The sequence below is a fragment of the Ambystoma mexicanum genome, chromosome 10, assembly GCF_040938575.1.
Source record: "Ambystoma mexicanum isolate Mex_15411 chromosome 10, UKY_AmexF1_1, whole genome shotgun sequence".
Taxonomy (NCBI): domain Eukaryota; kingdom Metazoa; phylum Chordata; class Amphibia; order Caudata; family Ambystomatidae; genus Ambystoma; species Ambystoma mexicanum.
The window spans coordinates 691,948,297-691,969,694 of record NC_090932.1 but is presented as its reverse complement, the minus strand read 5'-3'; the positions used below and the strand labels follow the sequence as shown (position 1 = coordinate 691,969,694).

Genomic DNA, 21,398 nt, shown 5'->3' with positions numbered 1-21,398 from the left:
ACGGAGAGATGTCCCATAAGTATGGAGGAAAGGGGAGGGGACGTAGGAGTATATAGAAAATCTCATGATCTGTGATTAGGAGTTAATAAATCAAAGAAATCCAACAAAAAAATGCTATCCTTCCACTCATGGGTTGGCCTAGCCCAGCCCAATAATCTCTCATAACATTTTCTTTTTTTAAAAAGAGACAGGTTTTAGTAAACAAACAGGCTGGCCTTAAAAACCACCCTCCGGACACAAACTGTTGACATACTGGCCAGTATAAAGAAAGGAACCAGACAAAACCAGACCGAACCACTAACAAAAGTGTGGGGCTGGGCTCAGCTCACAGCAAGCCCATGTTTGCACAATGGTAATGTTAGGCTTGCCTCGTGGTTTCCCATCAAAGAAAAGGTCCAAAATCAAAATGGTAGAGGTTAGGACTTAAAAAAAATACATTAGTATGCCAATGGCTAACAAATGTACATTAGTCTACTAAGAAGATAAAAATCGACTGCACCCATGGTAAAGGCAAAATTAAATTGCATCTGGCACCTGCCTACTCCACAAAACTAATGAAGGGAGAGCAAATCACCCCATGGCCAAAATGGGATGCTTAAAAATCATTCCCGTCGTAGGAGCCAAATGGAAAAACCAGAGAGCAAAATAGTAAAAAGGGGTTGCAGTGGCAGGTGGACATTTTACCACAAAAATAAGTTGGAAATCCCAGACAACAAAACGAAGGAAAAAACAAAGTTTAGGTGTCCCATAAAAATTGGAATTCTGCCCTACCAGCTGCCTTAAAGCGACAAGTGTATTTTCCGGTTTCTATAATTGTTTACCTGTTCTTTTCTCTCAAGGGTCAAAGATAGTGTTATGCCAGTGTAAAAGCAACAACGTTTTTTTATGAATGGAATTATGTTAATAGCCATCTTTTATTTAAATTGGTCGAGTTAATATAAAAATAAAGTGGTTCTGAACACCAACCTCAAAAGGATTGAGCTAAGCAAGGTTTATGAATATTTAAGCTATTGCAATGGTGAACCAGAATACAATGTTGCCAAGCCTTTGCAAAGCAGAATGAAGGCATGTCAGCGGTTACACTATTTCTATGTTTGAGGCGTCAACCAGACATGCCAAGATTCAAGACATGATCCTTCCAGAACACAAGAAAGCGATACAAAATGCATTCTAGAAACGTGTTTCAATTGAACAGGTCCGTAAACTTATCCAGTGATCCCGATAACTAAAGCAAAACACACTGCAAAAGGAAGTTAAGAAGGCAATAAAAAGTTACCTTTTCGAAAGATTTCCCTTTGGTTGCCTCACTGCTGTATGAGATTGCACTTTGGGTGCTTTAGAATGAGATTTCTTACTTTCAGGAGGGTTAACTGCCTTCGCGGTTGCCTGCCTTAAATGTGACCTGCAAGCATAAAAGCAAAGACTTACTATAAATGTAATAAACACTGCCAATACATTTAGAGTGTTCATGCTGAAATAGGAAAAGTAGGTATAATAACTAGTAAAGGTTACTCCCTGTTGTGAAACCGCTCTATTTCAGTGTCCTACTTTCCACATACTGCACCAAATATCAGTAAACTTGCAGCTAAAACAGGAGAGCATATTAGTTTAACATTAGCGATTCTGAAGGGAATTCTGTGCAGATGTGAGCGAAGGTTTGCCATTCAATGACTGAGCCAATGCTAACTTATCGGAGAAGGGGCAGATTTAAGGGAGGGTGCAATATGGAGACTAGGCAGTCTTGCATTTAGATTTTCTTCCACATTCTAGTCACAACCTATATTTAATGTAAAAAATCTGATGCAATAACCACTTCAACCCTCCTCCCCTCCAACCCAGCTTCTGACTCTCCCTCCGACTCGGTCCTTGCTAACCTTCACCTCCATCTCCAACAGCCTTGACAGATCCGCCTGAAGCCTGCTTCCAAGTGCAATGGCTGGTATGACTCTGATCTAGCTTCTCTGAAACGCAAGTGCAGAGTTTCTGAAAGGAAGTGGCAAACCTCAGGTTCATCCTCTGACAAGCTGGCCTGTTGCCTGCTCCAAAGGCAAGATCGTTTTATCCATCCGCTCCAAGAAAAGGAGCCACACCCAAGCCTGCATCTATGGAGCCACTAACAAGGCTGAAATCTTCATAATCTGCAAGAAACTCGCCAATCCAACTGCAGTCTCCACCTCTCTCCTTCCCACGCTCTCTGCAATGCTTTGGCCTCAGATTTCAGATCTAAAACTCAGTACATCCTGTCCTCATTCTAGACTACACACATTTCTGCTCCTGCTTTGCTGCCTCCACTAGTTCACCTCCCGCAACGCCCCGCCCCCACTCCCAGACTCGCCTCCCCTCCTTTGCCCATTGCACCTTATGTCTCTAAAGTGGTCTGCTCTATGAAGGTCTAATCCAAACAGGTGCTCCCCTGCTGCACTAGAACCATTAAGGATATTGCTTGCCCTGGCTCTTGCCACCTTCTGCAACCATTCCTTTACCGTGGGCTCTTTCCCGCTATCCCTCAAGCACTCACTTGTGCACACTCTTAAAAAAAGCCATCGGCTGACCCCTCCTGCCCAGCTATTGCCCTATCTCTACCACCCCTTTCTTGGGTAAACTCTTGGAGAAGTTCGACCTCCCCCAACTGATGCTCCATACCAAACAGGCTAGTTCCCTCCATGACCATCAATCTGGATTCCAGGCAACCAGAGGCACGGAAACTGCTCTCCTGAACACCTGTGAAGACATGCTCGCAAATCTCAACTAACTACCCTGCTGTTGCCATTCTCCTTGATCTCTCCTCTGCCTTTGACATGGTCAACCATTCCATCCTCATGAAACCGCTCTGTGACACCCTCGGCATCACGGAACAGGCACGGACTGCCTAACCTCTTTCCTCACATCGTCATTCCCAGCTGCAACTGGGCCCTTTCCCCTCCACCACCTCACTCTACCTGCAGCGTCCCCCAGCGCTTTATCATATTGCCGTGGCTCTTCAATATCTATCTCATCCCTCTTGCTCACCTGATCTCCTTCTCCAATTTCCAGAGTTAAGCTGAGATACAGCTTTCTTTCAAACTTCCCTCTACTACCTCCTCTCAACCCAGACTGACCGCCATCCAGGCATGGTGTGGGGCTATCTCTGTCCGTCTTAACGCCAGTAAGACATATCTTCTAATTGGGACACCTGTGCTCAGTGTCCCTCCTACCCTCTGGCCACCCACCTTGGGCCCTCTACCCTCACCATCAAGTGAGGCCAAAGATCTTGAATTCATCTTCAACTCTGCTCTCACCTTCATCGCTCACATCTTGGACCTTGCCAAGAAGGCCCACTTCCAGCTGCACCTCAGAGGCATTCTCCCCATCCTCGCCTTTTCCCAGAAGCTCAGTCTCCAGAGCTCTGGTCTTCTCCAGGCTGGACTACTGCAACAGCCTCAATATCCCATTTTACTCCCTAGGCCCCCCTTCAGCTAATCCAGAACAGGGCTGCAAGACGTATCCTTCGCCTCAAGCCCAGGGACTGTATCTCTTCAGCCCTAAAATCTCGCCACAGGCTCACAGTGGCCGTGAGGATCAAATTCAAGACCCTCTGCATCACCCACAAGGCTTTCTGGGGCCTGGCACCATAATATCCCCACCTTTCCCTCCCTAAATACCTCCCTGCTAGAACACTGCTCCTCTCCAACTACAACTCTTTGCTTGTCAAACGCTTCTCTAAGCAGAGAGAGGGATGGGGAGCAGACCCCCCTTCATCTGGTGCCTCCTTCTGGAACAGCCTCTCTGCCCCTCAGACTTGACTTAAATTCCAGAAACTTCCCAAACCCCCGCTTTTCTCTACCTCTTAACCTTCCCTGCTTATCACCCCGCTGCCGCTGAGCCTGGTGGCCTGAACCTTCATGAATCTCACAGGGTCCAGGCCCTCTACCCAGTTAACACCAGCATTCTCAGCACTGCCCCTGCGGGCCACCTGCCTGGCGGTTGAGCATCCTGCCTGGGATTCCTCCGTCCTAGCACTAAGCCAGTGGCCCCCTCCCTGGCTCCCCTTGCACTTCCTTCCCGAGCTCCCACCGCACTTACCCATACTTTGCTCTCCACGCCCCCCCCTTCCCTAACTCTAGCACTCTTCACTGAACTTGCATGTCCGAATGTCACAAGACCTAGTAGGACCACAATTTTACATTTACTGTTTTGCCATTGTTATTTGCCAACCTGTCCTACACCCCACCCCATTTTTGTCTTGTGGCGCCTGGAAACAATTCTATAGGTACCTAACAAATGCTCAATGAATACAAATAAAAATAAGTAACATTTCAGTAAACTGTTCCATATGAAAGCAATTTTGCTGTGCATAATCCACCATGCAGTGGTGGTCTGTAAGAGTCAAGTCCGTTTTTTAGTTTAGGTGTTGACAGGGGGGTTCCTGTAATAAGAACAGTGTACGACATGTGGTTGAGACACAATGCTCTTACAGTCAATACTCCGATTGAATTAACTTGAGGTATTCTTTGACAGGAAATAGCTCGACTGCTTCGTCCTCACCCAGTGTTAGCAAGTTTGTCCATTTAAAAAAAAAAACAGACGTTTACTTTGCACTGCATTAGACGCTGTAAACAAGTGTTTCAATGACTCCACCAGACCATTTACAATACGCTTGCCCTGGTTGTAACGAGCAGTACCTTACCATAATTTCTTTGGTGAAAAACCAGATCCAGTTTAAACCTTAAAAAGGATCGCCTAGTCCTCTGGTCGGGATAAAATGCCAGATAAGGTGCTAAGATTCCTACTAGTCTGTTCTCCAATTAACTGATTAAGTGAGTCGTACCCGTGCATTTCATTGATGGTTCCTACCCAATCGTTTTAATACAAGATTTGCTTTGCTCTCCAGTTCAGAGGTCCAACAGGATTCCCCATCATCCAAGAGCACTCTCAAATTTGAGTAAAACTACCAGGAAATCCCTACGGTCTTGATCTATCCCCCTTTTTCTAAAAGGTAGTGGCCTTTCCTAATAATGTCCCTCTGGGGCCTTCTAAGGGACCTCCAGGACAGCCTGGGTTTTTCTGGCTCTTCCCTTTAAATAGCCAACTCAGCACATTCTACTTACCAACCAGTCTGCTCTATTCTCACACCCCTGCCACCCACCTTACACTGTACCTCTCCTCACTTCTCCCTCTGATCGGACTGGTTTCTCCGACAACGCCAATCACCACTCTCCACTCTCCAACTCGTCTCACCCGCTGCCCCTAAAAAAAAAAAAAAAAAAATTCCCCCTCTCTTCTCCCCCCCACCCCACTGTTAAAATGGCTTTCTAAACACTGCCCTGGTGGACAAAGTTTAGGAGGCCACCCTACTTATAGTGAACAGGAGAAACACGGAGTTTAGTCAAACAAGTTAGCATGGAGAGTGGTTCAGGCTAAGTTTCAGGAGAGCCGAGTGGGGTCAGTGGTGCACAATCAATCCACACAGTGAGCACAAAATGGAGTTGGACAACTAGTATAAAAACACTGATAGGCCCAAATCGGTAAAGTTATCACTCAATACTAAAATTATAAAACATACACATATAGTCACAGTTAGAGCAAAGTATACATTTCACCTCCTCCCCCTCCGCCGCACCCTCCCCCCCACTGATACCTAAAGGGGAAGTTAAGTAGTTAACAAATTGCACCAAAAGTCCACAGTGATAGAACCCCTAACTTATAAAGTCCCATGTTGAAAGGGGCGTGAGTACATTTGTAAACTGGGAAAAACTAAGGGAAATGTTCCAGTGGATTTAAAATGTCCAGAAGACTTTCAAATGAGTTTAATGGTGAATAAAGTACTTTATCTGTTGGAAGGCTTTTGCAACAAGTGTTTGCCAAGCCAGAATAATGTAAATCAAAATTCTTCAAACTTTTAAAAGGGGGAGATTTAGGCAACGGTAAGTATGGTGACTAACCACCGGTAGTCTGATTTTTCCCAAGACTTGGTAGGTTGAAGGAAGATCGACAGAGGTAGCATTTCCTGCCATTGGTTTCGGTCGAAGATGCCCAGAAGCAGCAGGTGACAAGCAAAGGCCTGGTCCAAGAGCTGTGTGCAATCCTTTCAAATGCAACAAGCACCAATGCACGACTCTTCAGGACATACAACCAGATTGGGATGGCCGGTTCCAGCGATTGTTACCACACTTGGCGACAAAGATTATGGAAAACAAGGTGAGTCAAGGCTACCTCTCCCTTTAGCGCGAGGTAAACGTTGATACAACCAAAATCTAGTGCAACATAATTAGATTACACTAGTAAAGCAAACAAATGGTTAAAACAAAGTTTATTCTAAAAAGATAACACAATGGTGACAAAACATAGCAACACATTATATATGCATGTGTACAGTCAAATTCAATTCAGTTTGTCACAATATTTCATACATAAAAGGTTTAATGAGCTATCGATCAGTACAACAGCAAGCACTGTAGTCAAATAAATCCTTCCAGTTCCAGACACCTTGATGCGAAGACGTTGAAACTGCACAAGAAGGTGACTTCTGGGAGTAGCTGGAGAGCACCGAAGTTCCAGGCGAAAATGCTGAACAGAGACACTTCTGGTGCAGTCGCCCAAAACGGAATCACCTTTCTTCTTTTTATGCACATGCCAGGAAGATATTGTTAAGGGCTTGGTGTAGTGTAATGAGGCAATGGATCCAACGGGCCTCCCTCACAGCCAGGGCTTGTGAGATATTTGGAGCAATCTTGACTTTCAAAAAGCCACCAAGATAAGTCATCTGCCAAGTGGCTAAACTTCAAATAGTGGACAATCATGGGGGCAGTCACCTTCTTACAGCAAATGTGTGACCTGTGCGCCATTATGCGAACATGTACTGCCATTTATCTTCCATCTCTTCCAGCTCTGAATCTCAAACAGTTTCAGCCGTGTCCGTGCTAATTGGTTGCCTTTCGCGTTCATTGCGCTTTGGAGTTTTCCCACTAATGCACTATTCTTGAATGATATGACATGCATTACTCACCGTAATAGCAATTCTGATGATTCTATCTGCTTACATTCACATGCTGTGCATATAGACACACATCTAGTGGTAATCAGAGTATTGCATCATTCTTTCGAGGATCGAAAGGGGACGTCGGCATGTGCGTGACCAACGCCATCCCCAATGCGACATGTAATGTACCCAAAATCCCTCGCATGTCAAGGTACCTCAGATTGTGTTTCTGCCGGGAGGGAGCCTTATAGTCAGCGTAAGTGAGTACAGAAGAGAGAAGGTGTAAGATGTCCATGTTCCTTCTACTCCATGAGGGGAGGAAGAGTAGGCGCATGCAAATCTAAGCAGATACAAGCATCAGAAAGGCTATTACGGTGAGTAATGCATGTCTTCTGATGCTTTTTAATCTGCTTAGAAGCACATGTTGTACATAGATTAGTGAGCAGTACCCAGAGATGGTGGTGGGACGTGAGAAAGAACAGTAGCAAAGAGACGTCTTAGCACCGTTTGGCCCACCTGAGAATCAGACCTAGAGTGTGCATCTAGGCATTAGTGTTCAGTAAAGGTGTGAACAGTAATCCAGGTTCCTGCTTTGCAAATGGACTCAAGAGGAACATTTGCAATGAATGCTATGGTAGCCCCTGTGCCCAGAGTAGTGTGCTCTAGGCATGAAGGGCAGATCTCTCTTGGCAAGAGAGAAACATAGTGTGATGTAGTTTACTATCCAATTTGAAATAATTGATTTAGAGACAGGGTCCCCTTCTCTAGCAGCTGCCACTAAAACGAAAAACTGGTTTGTCTTTCTTAGTGGTTTTGTCTTCAGATAATAGATCACCGCTCTCCTCACATCTAGTGTGTGGAGGCTTCCTTCTGCCAAGTTAGTGGGGTTCTGGAAAAAGGTGGGTAGTTGTATGGACTGCCTCACATGGCACTTTGAAATAAATGTAGGCGCAAATAGTGGGCGAGTGGGCAGAACCGCCTTGTGAATCGTGAGAAATGGGTCTTGAACTGAAAGGGCTTCCAGTTCACCAACTCTTATTGGTGTGATCGCCACCAAGAAGGCGGTCTTGAAGGTAAGCACTTTGAACCAATGCACAAGGCTAGCCTTAAAGGGAGGCCACATCAGCCTGGTAAGTACAACGTTCAGGTCCAACCCGGGAGCTGGGCTGGAAATAGGAGGATGACGTCTTTTTACCCCATCCATAAACACCTTATTACTGGAATCTTCCACCACGAAACCTTTTTCTGATTCATGGCGTATGCTGAAAGCGCAGGTAAGTGGACTTTAAGGGAAATGAAAACAAGGCCTGAATCTAGCAGGTGAGTTAGGTACAGGACAATATGCGTCGGTGTGCGTTCAATAGGATTGATTCCTTTGCCATTACACCAAATGACAAAGCGCTTCCATTTGCTGGAGTAGCAATGTCTGGTGGTAGGTATTCGTGCTTTCCTAAGTATGTCCATACATCTTTGAGGGATTTGGAGGTGCCTGAAATCTATGTCGCATGGCTTTGCATATGGTCACCTGGTGACTGGCTACTTAGGTGGAGATTAGAGTCCCCAAAATCTGTTCGAGTTGGTTGGGGTCTAGGCAGGACTTTCTTGTTGATCGAGAACCCTAGACTGAAGAAGAGATCTACCGTCGTCTGGGTAGATGTTAGGCATTTTTCGTAAGAACCCCTGATATCAGCCAGTCGTCGAGTTAAGGGTAGACTGGGATGGACTGCCTACACAGGTGAGCAGCTACTACCGCCAATATCTTCGTGAACACCCGTGGAGCTGAAGCAATGCAGAAGGGAAGAACCTTGAACTGATAGTGCTTGTCCTCTATCATGAGCCTTAGGTACTTTGTGCGCTGGCAACATTGAAATATGGAAGTATGCATCTTTCATATCCAATATTGCCATGTAATCCCCCTGCACCAGCAATGGGATTACTTCCTGCAATGTTGTCATCCTGAACTTCTGCGGTTTGACATTTGTTCGCTGTGCGCAAGTCTAACACAGGGTGCATACGGAGATCCTTTTTGGGTACAAGGAAGTACACTGAATAAATAGCCTTGTTTATCTGGTGAATGGTGACGACTTCTATGGCGCCCTTTTCGTGAAGGATCTGCACCTCTTCCAGCAGGACTTGCAGGTGTGCTGGTGATAGCGGTCTGCTCTTTGGTGGATGGTATGGAGGTGGCCGGTGGAACTCTATGCAATAACCGTGGATGACGGTCTTGGCACCCACTGCTCTGATGTGATCCCCCTCCCATTCGTGAATGAATGAATTATGATAACCGTCCCCCGACCGGGGAGGCATGGGAGGGGACCCGGACTTGCGAGTCATTTTGATGCGAAGGCCGTTGAGCCTCTTGGGGTGGAGTTTCTGCCTCTACCCTTAACTCGGCACCATCCTCATTGCTGATATTGGCCGTTGCCAGCGGAACCATGTACAGAAGACCAAGGGGTACATCCATTGCTATATTGCCCAATCGGGAGAAGGACTGACCGCAAAAGTAACGACGCAAGTTTCAACCTCTGCGTTGTTGCAAAGGCTGGGCTGTAATCTGATTGAGCGATTTCAGCGCCACATGTTCTTTTTTAGCTGTTTCCAAGGCATCATCTACAGCCTTACCAAACAAGTTTGACTCTACCGGCTTATTTATCAGAGAAGCTGGAGTCTCTGGCTTGAACCCTGAATTTTTTAGCCAGGCGTCCTTTGAGAGTTCCTTGTGCCAGAGTGCATCCTGCAGTTTCAGCAGTGTCTAGTGTGTTCTTGAGAATATTATGGGTCACCTGTCTACCCTCAGACAACCACCAGCAGGCACGATTGCGTGGGTTCATGAATTTCTTGGAGGCATTCCTGGAGCAGGACCCATTGCACATCGCTGTAACTAGCGAGAAGGGTCATATTATTTGCAAGCCTGCTGAGTAGACTGCAGATGTTGTAATAGGTTTGCCAAGGGCATAGAGTTTTTTGCAGTCCTTATCTGGGGGAGCCCCCACTGTAGAGTCCAGTGTGGCAGTACCTCAAATATACATAGGGTCAGATGGAGGGGCGAAACATTTCCTCAACCCAGGGATGACAGCCCTTGTGAGGGAAGGGGACTAAAAGGGAGTGAGGCGTTCCTTTATAGAGTTGAGCAGAGGAATAGCCTGACTAGTCTGAGGCTTTTTGTTGAGAATGTCAACAAAGTCAGGGTCCTGGACAGTCCCCTGCGTAGCATTTTGATAGAGATATGCGGCTCTCTTCAGTATGGCATTAAAAAACCATCTGGGCATCTATTGGCAATGCCTGCCTCTGTTGAGGGGAAGACGGCAGGTGCAGACAAATAATGTCTGGGGTATGAGTGGGTGAGAGCCAAGGCCCTTCATCTGCTGGCTAATCTTGTTCCCAGACGGCCACAGGTCAGCTGTATCATGGCCAAAAGGATCATCCTCCGGTTTCCTCTGGTTCTGAAAACTCAAACCTCCTCCTGATGGGTTTGTGGGCGACTAGGAAGCTTCTGCAGCTTCGGTGGAATGGGACAGGAGGAGTTCTCCTCTGTCTTTTGAGGGTAATGCATTTCTCAGAGAATTCTATGAATTGGGAAATCTTATCCATTTAATTCTCAAACCTTTCTAGTCCACCGGGATGAAGCAGCGGGGTCTGGTGGAGGGAAAGGCTGCTCAGAAGGGGGAGTTTTTTTCCTGATAAAGCCCTAGACAGGGGCTGGGGGCCTTCAGAGTATTCTTCTCGATGAGTGGGTGATCCTGTGTTGTTCCGCTGCCGAAATAATTGCTGCGTGACCGTCTCGTATCTTTGGCAGCTGAATACTGTGTTTCGACGCGCCTGAAGGCGTGGTCGTTGACTCCGCCAAAGCCTTCGGTGCGAGCGCGCCATTGGACAACGTGTCAGTAACCATTTGCTTTTTTAATGGAAATACACTTGAGAGGGAAGCCCAGTCGCATGCCGAGAGGACTGTTGCGGGGAGGGCGCCGGACCAAGCATCTGTCAGGAGGCCTTGGGTGGGGGGGGGGGGGGGGGGGCTGGGGTTGGGAAGTGTGTTTTTTTCCTTGGGTGGTGCATGTGTGCCCCCGTCGCCAGGGTGTGAACTCCCCATACCAGAACCGGTGGCCTGTCTGTTGGGGCCGAAGATGGGCATCTTGGAACCAGAGGGTTCCGCGGAAAACATCCATGGCCTCCAAGTTGGAGTCATGGCTGCCGCAAGAATCCTCGTCATCCGAGGCGACGGAACCCACGGGGGGAACAACTTTCGGCCTGCATTGCGTAGGCCACCCACTGCTTTGTCCGCCTATCTTTTAAGGTCTTTGGACAAAAGAATTTGCAGAACTTGCAGGAACACTCATCGCAGTCACGAGGTAAGTCCCTATTGCATTTGCGATGGGTGTCTTTCCAGGGGTATTAATGCATTCTCAAAGAATCAACCCAGGGCCCCACTCACTACTGTAAGGCCTGGCCGGAGGGTCAAGGCCACACAGTCGACAATCAATGCACCAGTCGCCAAACAGCAGTGGATGTCTTCGGCGTAAGAGTCCACAAATCAGTCCAAGACTAGACGAGCATCAGTCATTGGACAACAAATAACCAGGTTACTCACCGTAGTGACCACCTTACTCCTAGTCCATAGTCCCCTTTCCTCCATACTTATGGGACATCTCTCCGTCCTTTGGGACAGGATCGGAGCACTTTTGTAAAAAGCACCCAAACATTTTTTTCAAAAATGTGTCCCTCTTTCTGCGCAGTGCCCGGCACGCGGCCGTTACCCCGCCCACCTTGGCTCTGCCCCGCGCATCGCCCATCAGTCCTTTTCTATCGCCAAGTCAGAGACCTATTAGCAATAACAGAGGAACCTTATTAGAGGGGACGGCGGGCGGGCGTATGGAGGAAAGGGGACTATGGACTAGGAGTAAGGTGGTCACTACGGTGAGTAACCTGGTTATACTCCTACGTCCCGTCCCCTTTTTTCCATACTTATGGGAGATTCCCAAGCACTCCTAACTGGAACTACGGGTGGATGGAAATACTCCTTATTGAAAAAGGTTCTTCAGCACAGCCTGGCCAAACTGAGCATCAGCTCTCGAGCTCATGTCAAGACAATAATGCTTACAAAAAGCGGATGGGGAGGCCCAAGTAGCTGCCCTAGCGATGGACTCCCAGGGGACACATTTCTGAAAAGCAACCGCAGCTGCCTTCCCCCGCACCTGGAGTGCATGAATACCTTTAGGAGGCTTCAGCCCTTGGATGGTGAAAGACTCCGTAATGCAGGTGGCGATCCACCGAGAAATAGTCACCTTAGACGCCTGCTTACCCTGAGGGTTACCGAAAGTCGCAAAAAGTTGAGAACTCCTAAGCTCGGAAGTCCTGTCAAGGTAGAACTTAAGAGCCCTTCTGACAGTGCAGAACCCTTTCTGCCTCCGAGGTAGGGTTTGGAAAAAAGACCGGCAGGGAGATCGACTGATTCAGATGGAATTCAGTTACCACCTTCGGTAGAAAGGTCGGGTTTGTCCGTAGGACTACCTTGTCCTTGTGAAAGACCAAGAAGGGATGCTCCACTGACGAGGCCTGGAGCTCACTCATCCGCCTTGCTGACATAACGGCGACGAGAAAGGACACATTCCAGGATAGGTACTTGAGGTCCACCGTGGCCATTGGTTCAAAAGGCTTATGGCACAGCGCCGTCAGGACTACATTTAGGTCCCACGGTGGGTGCGGACTACGAACTGGAGGGTAGAGGCATGTCAAACCTGCAAAATGCCTCTTAACCACTGGGTTACTCCGAGAATAAGAACGTTGCTCTGTAGAAAGATAAGCCGAGACCGCTGAAAGGTAAGTTCTGCATGACAGAACATGAACACCTGACTCTGCTAGGGAGGACACGAAGGACAGCACAGTGTCAATCGCAGCCACCCTTGGATCCAACTGCTTTTCCAAACACCAATGACAGAACCTGAGCCATTTACTCCTGTATTGGGATCTGGTCGAGGGTTTCCTGGCTGCCTGGATAATACGCATGTTATCCGTATACAAGTTAAGATGCTCTAAAGACCTGAACTCAGGCACCATGCCGCCAAGCTGAGCAATTGTGGGGAGGGGTTCCACATCTGCTGTTCCCCTTAATGAAGAATATCGGGGGTCACTGGTAACCTGATCGGCGGATACACCGACAGATGTTGAAATTCTGAGAACCAAAACCTGGCCGGGCCACCAAGGGGCTATGAGTAGAAGGGAGCAGTTCACCGAGTTCTTCAGCTTCCCAGTTGCTCGATGGACTAGAGGCAGAGGCGGGAAGGCATAAGCTCTCATGTTGTGCCATGGGATCTCGAGAGCATCCCCCAGAGAGGAGGCTCGCAGCCCCCCTCTGGAGGCATACCGAGGACGCTTCTTCACTGCCGTAGCGAAGAGATCCACCTCCGGTGTGCCCCAACGCAAGATCCATGAGAGGACATCCGCCTTCAACTCCCACTCGTAGCTGACCACTGTCCGCCGGCTTAGGGCATCCGCTGTGACATTCAGCTAGCCCGGGATGTACACTGCAAGCAGCCAGACCCCTTGAAGCACGGCCCACTCCCAAATCTGGATTGACAGGTCTACGAGGGGTGGGTGGGAGGGGAGACTGTTCCCCCTTGCTTGTTGATGTAATACATCGACACCACATTGTCCATGCGTATGCAGACCACCTTGTTGGCAATGAGCGCTAGGAAGATCACCAGAAGCTCCAGATTTATGTGAAGGAGCTTGTCCTGAGGCGACCAGAGGTCTGAGACCTGTAGAAGATCTAACGTCGCACCCCCCCCCAGGAGGGGGAGTCCGTTGTGATAGTCCCCATAGGAACTGGGTACTGCAACCCTGCACCCACCGACAGGTTGCAGAGATATGACCACCATTCCAGGTCCACTCTCATGGAAGCCGGAATCATCATCAGCTTGGAATCCGGGTCCACAGCCTGACGCCAAGAACTCCAAGAGCCTTCTGGGTCCGTCTCATCTTGTGAAGAGGAAGAGCCAGCACACACGAGGCCATGAGGCCCAGAAGCCTCTGGAACAACCAGGCCGACATGCTCTCCGACTGCGCAAATATCCGACACGTGGCTAACAGATCCGCTATTCTGTCCCCGGTCAGGTACACTCTGCAGTCGATTGTGTTCCAGCGAAAACCCAGGAAAATCAGGTCCTGCGAGACCGTCATGGAAGATTTCCGCTAGTTCATCGACAGCCCAAGATGGAACAGGAGCTGAAGGAGACACTGGAGATTGCCCGCTGCTGCCAGCGGACAAGTGCTGCGTAAGAGCCAGTCCAAATATGGATACACATGGATACCCTGGAGACGAAGATAGGCCGCAATCACCGACATCATCTTCGTGAAGACACGCGGGGCTGAGCTGAGGCCAAAAGAAAGCACTTGAAACTGGAAGTGCTCCTGTCCCAAACAGAAACAGATATCTCCTGTGTGGGCTCCAAATCAGGATATGCATGTACGCATCCTGAAGATCCACCACGCTGAGCCAATCGCCCATCTGCAAGGAGGACCGTATCTGGCTGGGCGTGATCATCTTGAATCTCTTGGGGTAGGAAAAGATTGAACTGGGAAGGGTCTAGGATGGTGCTTAGGCCAGCCTGGTTGGGTTTGGGCACCGTAAACAGCCGGGAGTAGAAGCCCTCCCCTCGCTCCCCAAGGGGACCGGGTTCCACAGCTCTGAGGTCCAGAATTTTCTGAACTTCGGCTTTGAGGGAGGGCGAGCCCGACAGCTGAAAAGGAGGGTTGAGGGGTGGAGTAGGGGGTAGGGGTAAGCGGAAGCCCGCCCGAGCGACAGACAAGACCCATCTGTCTTCTGTGATGGTCTGCCATGCCTCCCAATGAGACGCAATGCGTCCTCCCACCGAGGTCTCGTGCGAGCGCGGAAAACCCTCATTTAGTAGGTTTATCGGTGGCGTTGCCACCTGAACCTGAGGAGGAGGCTGAGGAGCGGGAGAAAAACCGCGTCCGTTGTTGCCTACGCCGGTTGTTCCCAAAAGGGGTTATCCACTCTGCAAGATTTTCTGTCAAGGAAGCCCCTAAAGCCAGAGGAAGGTCGACTTTGCGACAACAGTCTTTGGGTTTTGAAAGGAGTCTTAACAAGGACTGACAAGGACTTAGCTGTCTGAGTGCTATCCTTCGTCTTGGTGAGCTCTCCATCTGTTGTAGAATGAAAGAGCTCCTTCGCATCATACGAAGGTCCAACACCTTGTCCTGCACTGCTTTTGAGAATTTAGTTGCATGCAACCACGCCTGCCGTGAGGCATCAACCCCCCAGTATAAGGCCCCGAGCCGAGCTGTCATGTGATGAGCCGCAGCCTCCAGGAGATCCTGGGCCAAGACTCTGGCGTCGGATAAACCCCCTTTAAAGTCTTCCAGCTTCTCAACCGGCATAAACTCCTCAAACTCTGACAGACCTTTCCGCATATTAGCTCCCGCTAACACCAATTTGGCGTTGGCCTGCCTGAGCTGCAAGGCCGAGTTGGCAGAGATTTTCCTCCCAAGGGAGTCAAGGAGCTTGTCCTCGTTTCCCAGAACCTGAGTAGCCGTCGTGGAAGAGGATGCTGCAGGCCTGGATTGCAAAGTGGCCGCGGCCACCACTGTGGAGGAGGGGGGCGGACAAGAAGACAGGGCCACCTCTTCCAAAGAATGCAGCCTGTATCTCGCGTCAATTTTCTTATTGACAAAAAGTCCAAAGTGTGGCTTTTCCCAGACCCTGCGGACCTCGGCCAGAACGTCCTTCTGCAAGAACAGGCAGGTACATTCCGAAGGAGACAGGGTGAACGCCCCAGAAAGCACACTCTCCTGCGAAGCGGGTGCCTCGGGCACTGGAACATCTAAGAAGCACATCATGTCCAGTACCCGGTCATGAAAAGCTCTAAGAGCGGGGCAGGTCCTCATCCTGATCGCCCTGCACTTCATCCGACAGGTCAGGATCCTGCTGAACCGTGTCGGGCGCTGCCTTGTCCACAGGGGACAATGGGGGCAAAGGCGGAAGGGTCGGGGGAGGCACCGTAGGCAAGGGAGGTGCCGGGTAGAGCCGAAGGCGCAGGTGGACATATCTCCCTGAAAAGCCCTTTGAAATATTCCCTCATGGGGTCAGTACGCATTAATGTTTGAAATGTACCGAAAAAAAGCCTCCTCCGGGGACTGCTTCGGAACCTGAGGAGACCTCTCACGAGGCGGACAAATCCAGGGACGTAACGGGGAAGGGTGCCACACAGGCCCCTCCACCGACGTATCCACATAAATCAAAGGTGCCGACCTCGCAGGCAACAAAACATTGTGCGGAAGAGGCATCCGGGCGTTCCAATCGTAAACTGGCCGATAAGGATGCGCACAAGGGACTATGTTCACCCAAGGAACCAAGCCCTACACCGGAGGCCGATGGCGTAGTTGTAGGGGTAGCACCCAAAATGGCCGCTCCGGTCGTGGTGGGAACAGGAGCCATTTTGTCATCGCCTGAGGTGAACTGCGGCACGTGAGGAAGTGAGACAGGGGTCCCAATCGATGGATCAGGGGTCTTAACTTTAGCCTTAACATAAGGAACCTCGGCAGAGCCGGTGCTACGAGGCCTGGAATGTTTCTGCGACATACCAACCGCCAAATCAGCCTTCCCAGGAAGGACCTTGGCACTGCCGGTAAAATAAGAGCTTTCCTTCTTTGCCCCCTCAACAGATCTGGTATTGCCGCAAGAGCAGGAACAGTGAGAAACAGCCTTCACCGGTAAGGCCTCGTCAGGCGCCTCAGAAATGTTGGTAACTTTAGCCTCTGAAAGACGGACCTCGGACCCACGTCCGGTGACAGCCTTATCCGCACGGGCCTCAAACATCTTTTCGGTAACAGCAAGCCCCACCAAGGCCTCGGGGCGCACCCCGGTCTTATTTTTGAGGGAAGCTGACAGGCCTCAGAGCGAGCTCCGGTACCCCACGATTTAGTAGAACTGGGTCTACAAACAGCCCCCACAGGAGGGGCCTCGGAGCATGCTCTGGTACCCACAGGCCCCTTATGGAGACCCTCAGAGAAAACTCCGGTACAATTATTAGGCCCAAAGGGCACCTCAAGCGAACCCCGGTGAAAGAGCGATCAATGCCCCTCCCGGTCCGAGAGGAACCTGGGAAGGTATCCCAGGCTGGGGTGCTCTGAAAAGTAAAGAACTTAGCGGGAGTTTTTTCTTCTCGTCGATGAACGCCTGGAAATGTGAAAGAGGAGTTCGTCGAACACTTCCTCCCACCGCTCCAACCGACGTTGAAGTGCCCGGACCGAAAGGGAGTCGCAGTAAAAACAGGAGTCCCAACGGTGATCTGGACCCAAGCACCCTAAACAAACAAAAAAAAAAAAGGGGGGATCCGTCCTCGCGAAACGACGGTGACACGATGAACAATCTGGAAAGTCTAGTTTGAACGACAGACAGACTAGTACACGATCACTAGCGAGAGCCAGAGAGGAAAAAAGGGAAGAAAATCTTCCGAGGATGCAAGTGCGTCCAGTCCCGAACGAGCGGAGAAAAGGACTGATGGGCGATGTGTGGGGCGGAGCCAATGAGGGCGGGGTTACGGCCACGTGCCAGACCCTGCACAGAAAGAGAGGAAGGACAAATTTTCGAAAACATTTTTTTTGGGATGCTTTTTACAAAGTTCTCGAGTCCCGTCCCACAGGACGGAGAGATGTCCCATAAGTATGGAGTAAAGGGGACGGGACGTAGGAGTAATAACTATTCAGCAATATCAACTCTTGTGAGCTCCACATAAGGCAACCAACTAGTTGGGTGGAAAAAAAACAATCTGAGGGACTTCGAAGCATGGGGGATTTTGAGAACACTACACGTCAAATTAGGGAAAGTATTACAGTCGCGCCAATGTCAATGTCGACGTCCCCTTTCGATCCTCGAAAAAAACAATGCAATACTCTGCGATTACCACTAGATGTTAGACTATATGCAAAGCATGCAATTCTAAGCAGATCCACAAGCATCAGAAATATGGGATATATGTCTCCCCATATTTGTATTTGATGCTTGCATCTGCTTCGATTCACATGCTATGCATAGGCCGACTTCTAGTTTGCCGGGGGGGGGGGGGGAGGGAGGGGGGGTTGTTGAGCTGCCTCCACCTTGATTATAATTTGAAGCTTGAGAGTTTTGCCCTCTGAAACAGCGAGAATTATAGCCGCTCCCGCTTTGCCCAGACGGTTTGTTGGTGAGCTGCCCTAATGACTGGAGGGTGTTCCATTCCTCTTTTGCGCTCTTTAGATAGTCTTCCACCGCTTTGCCAAACAAAGCATTGGGTTCGATGGGCATGTTAAGGAGGGTTGCCTGGGTTTCAAGCTTGAAGCCTCACTGCCGTAGCCACGCATGGCGTTTAGGTTTGTGTTTATATAACACTTTATGCCAAAGCGCTTTACATTATAATAAGGATACAATAAAACAGTACAAGCAATTAGAAAATAGGAATCAAACCAGTAAAAAAGCTAAGTAGAACAATTTACCAGTGAAGATAAACGTGATGGGGTGGAGAAGGGGAAGGAAGTGGGAAACAGGAAGATGAATAGGCGGAGGAGGAGAGGGGACTTAAGAGGAACGGAGCAGGAAGAGAGGTAAGAAGCAGGGTAAAGGGGAGGAGAGAGGAAGGTGAAAAGAGGGGATAGGAGTGTCAGGGAGGGGAGAATAGATTTCAAGGAGACACGAAAGGAGGAATAGGTTGGGATGGAACAGCTAGAGAGGTAGGGAGTTTAAGTGAAGGGGGCACAGAGCTGAAAGGAATGAAAACGAGAGGAGGCGCATGGGGACGGGGGGACAGAGAAGGAAGAGATTGGCAGATCGGAGAGAGCTAGAGGGAGTGTAGAATGAAATGAGAAGCAATATGGGGGAGCAAGATTGTGAAGAGATTTAAAGACAAGACAGTGGAAGTGGAATTTAAGTTGGGAATGAAAGGGAAGCCAGCCAAGATGAGAGCGAGGAGGAGATGAGTCGTGAGGAGAGAGAAGACAGGATACAAATGGCAGAGTGGTAGAGGGATTTGAGGGGGGCAAGATGGCAAGCAGGCAGTCCAAATAGGAGAGAGGAGCAGTAGAAAAGGCGAGAGAAGATGAGGGAGGAGATTAAAAGTTTAGTGGCATGGAAGGCGAGAGGAGCAGACTTTACAAATATTGAAAAGGTGGTAGCGACATGAGCGAGAAGGGAAATATGGTGGGTGAAGGAGAGGGAGGAGTCAAAGTAAATGCCTAGATTACGAGCGTGGGCAGAGAGGAAGATTAGAGGGGGGGAATGAATAAAAGGAGGGGAAGAGGAAGAGTGTTGGAGGGGAAGAATAAAACTTCAGTCTTGTCTATATTGAGAGAGATAGAAAGTGGGATGAGATCCAGTTTTTAATGGAAGTAAGACCAGAAAAGTGATTAAGAAGGAGGTCAGGAGTGAAGGAAGAAAATGAGAGGAACAGCTGGGTGTCATTTCTGTATTTATTTTATTTATAAAGCGCAACCAGGCCCGGGGGCATATGGGCGTGTTAATTAGAGCTGGTTACAAGGAGCAATTACCAAAGTTACATTACATTTACAGGCAGGTACAATTAAAACAGTCAGCAAAAAGTTCCGAAGTAATTACAATCATAATAAGAGAAAAAAGTGCATACACGGATACATTAATTACAAGTGAGTGGCAGCAGTCCATAAAGCTATGGTCAAAGAGTTAGGCTGTCATGGAGTCCATGTTATGGAGCCAGCACTTCGTGCTATGTTTGAACCGGTTAAATGAGGGTTCTGCACGTAAATGCGCGGGGATGGTGTTCCAAAGTTTGGACGCTTGTACCGGGAAGCTAGCTCCACCCGAATTGTGAAGTTTAAATCTCGGTATGGTCATGGTATTAGTTTGTGCTACTCTAAGAGGTCTCGAGGAGGTGTGTGGTATAAGGTGGTTAGTAAGGTATACTGGAGCAAGGTTAGCCCTAGCTTTGTGTGTGAGGGCCAGCGTTTTCAGGGATATTCCAAGCTGGACAGGGAGCCAGCGTAGATTACGTCTGGTCTCAGATGTGTGCTTTTTTTGGGGATGTTAAGGGCAGCTCTAATGGCATTGTTTTGGACTACTTGTAATTTATTAATATTTTTGTGACTGGTGCCTAAGAAAAGGGCATTGCAGTAGTCTATTTTGGAGAGGACTAATGCTCTGGCGAGAGTGATACAATTGGGTGCGGAAATGAATTGTCTGCATGCAGTGATCAGCTTACAAGTGTATGCAGCTGATGATGCTACTGCGTTTGTTTGTTTGGAGAAGGATAAGGTAGCATCGATGTAAATGCCAAGAGTTTTAGTATTATTTGAGATTGCCATCTATGGTAAAGGCTTTGAAAGAGGGATTATGGTTTTTAAGTTTGGCGTGAGTGCCCAAGATGATCAGCTCGGTTTTGTCGTCATTGAGACACAAGCCATGGTGTGCCATCCATGCCTGTATGGCAGTAGATTTCGTTAAGGGTAGTGCTGTCCGTTTCGTAATCACCCGTGATAGGAATGAGTATCTGGGTGTCGTCCGCATAGTTGGTATACGTGACACCCAGATAGTCTAGGATCTGGAAGAGGGGTTTCGTGAATATATTATAAAGCGTCAGGGACACGCATGAACCTTGTGGGACACCACAAGGTACTGGAGCAGGCTTGGCGGAGTCTGTGGGAGAGAAGACCCTCATAGTTCTGTTCGCCAGGAAGGAGCTGATCCAAGCCGTAGCTGCATCTGAAAAGTGGGCTGCAGATTTCAGGTGGTGACAGTTTGTTTGATGGTTAACCAGGTCAAACGCTGCCGACAGGTCAAGCAGCAGAAGGAGTGCAAGTTTGCCATGGTCTTTCAGGGTTTGGATCTGGGTGGTAAGGTCAATTAGTGCAGTTTCCGTACCGTGTCTCGGTCGGAAGCCCGATTGCCTGAGCCCTAGGAGATGATTTGATTCTAGATAAGCCTGTATTTGTAGGTAGGCTGCTCTGTCCAGTATTTTTAATAAGAACGGTACAGTCGTTATCGGTCTGTAATTAGACGGGTTGGCTGGGTCAAGCGTGGGTTTTTTGAGGAGTGGAATGACCCAAGCGTCTTTAAGGTTGTCAGGAACTATTCCAGATTTGAAGGAGGCATTGATGAGGTTGGTAATGAAAGGCGCCAGATCGTGTGCAGCTGCTTTAACAATCGGGGCAGGGCAGGCATCACCTTGGCAGTTTGAAGGTTTTAGTTTCCTGATGATGTTTTCTACTTCCCACGTTGAGAGGGGCGAGACGCTGAAAGGGTTACAGGTTGACTGAAAAGTAGGTTTGTTAGGTGGCTGTTTGTGGTTAGGGTCAGCAGATAGCAAGGATTTTTTTGCGTTGATTTTGGATTGTAGGCGAGCTATTTTATCTAATAAGGCTTTCTGAATATTACTACACCATAGTGCGTCAGTAATACATTTGTCAGTAGGGGCAATGG

At 48.8% G+C, this 21,398-nt stretch overlaps 1 protein-coding gene across 8 annotated transcripts in view; it reads right to left on the bottom strand.

Moving 5' to 3' along the window:
• TRIP12 (thyroid hormone receptor interactor 12) overlaps window positions 1-21,398 on the bottom strand; it is a 2,051,777-nt gene that overhangs the window by 1,927,573 nt on the left and 102,806 nt on the right. For 7 of the 8 annotated variants that reach the window (XM_069618297.1, XM_069618300.1, XM_069618299.1 and 4 more), the window contains exon 4: window positions 1,277-1,402. The exons of the other annotated variant lie outside the window; for it this stretch is intronic. In XM_069618297.1, coding sequence (XP_069474398.1) covers window positions 1,277-1,402 — 126 coding nt within the window. The remainder of the gene's footprint in view (window positions 1-1,276; window positions 1,403-21,398) is intronic. 8 annotated transcript variants of the gene reach the window in all.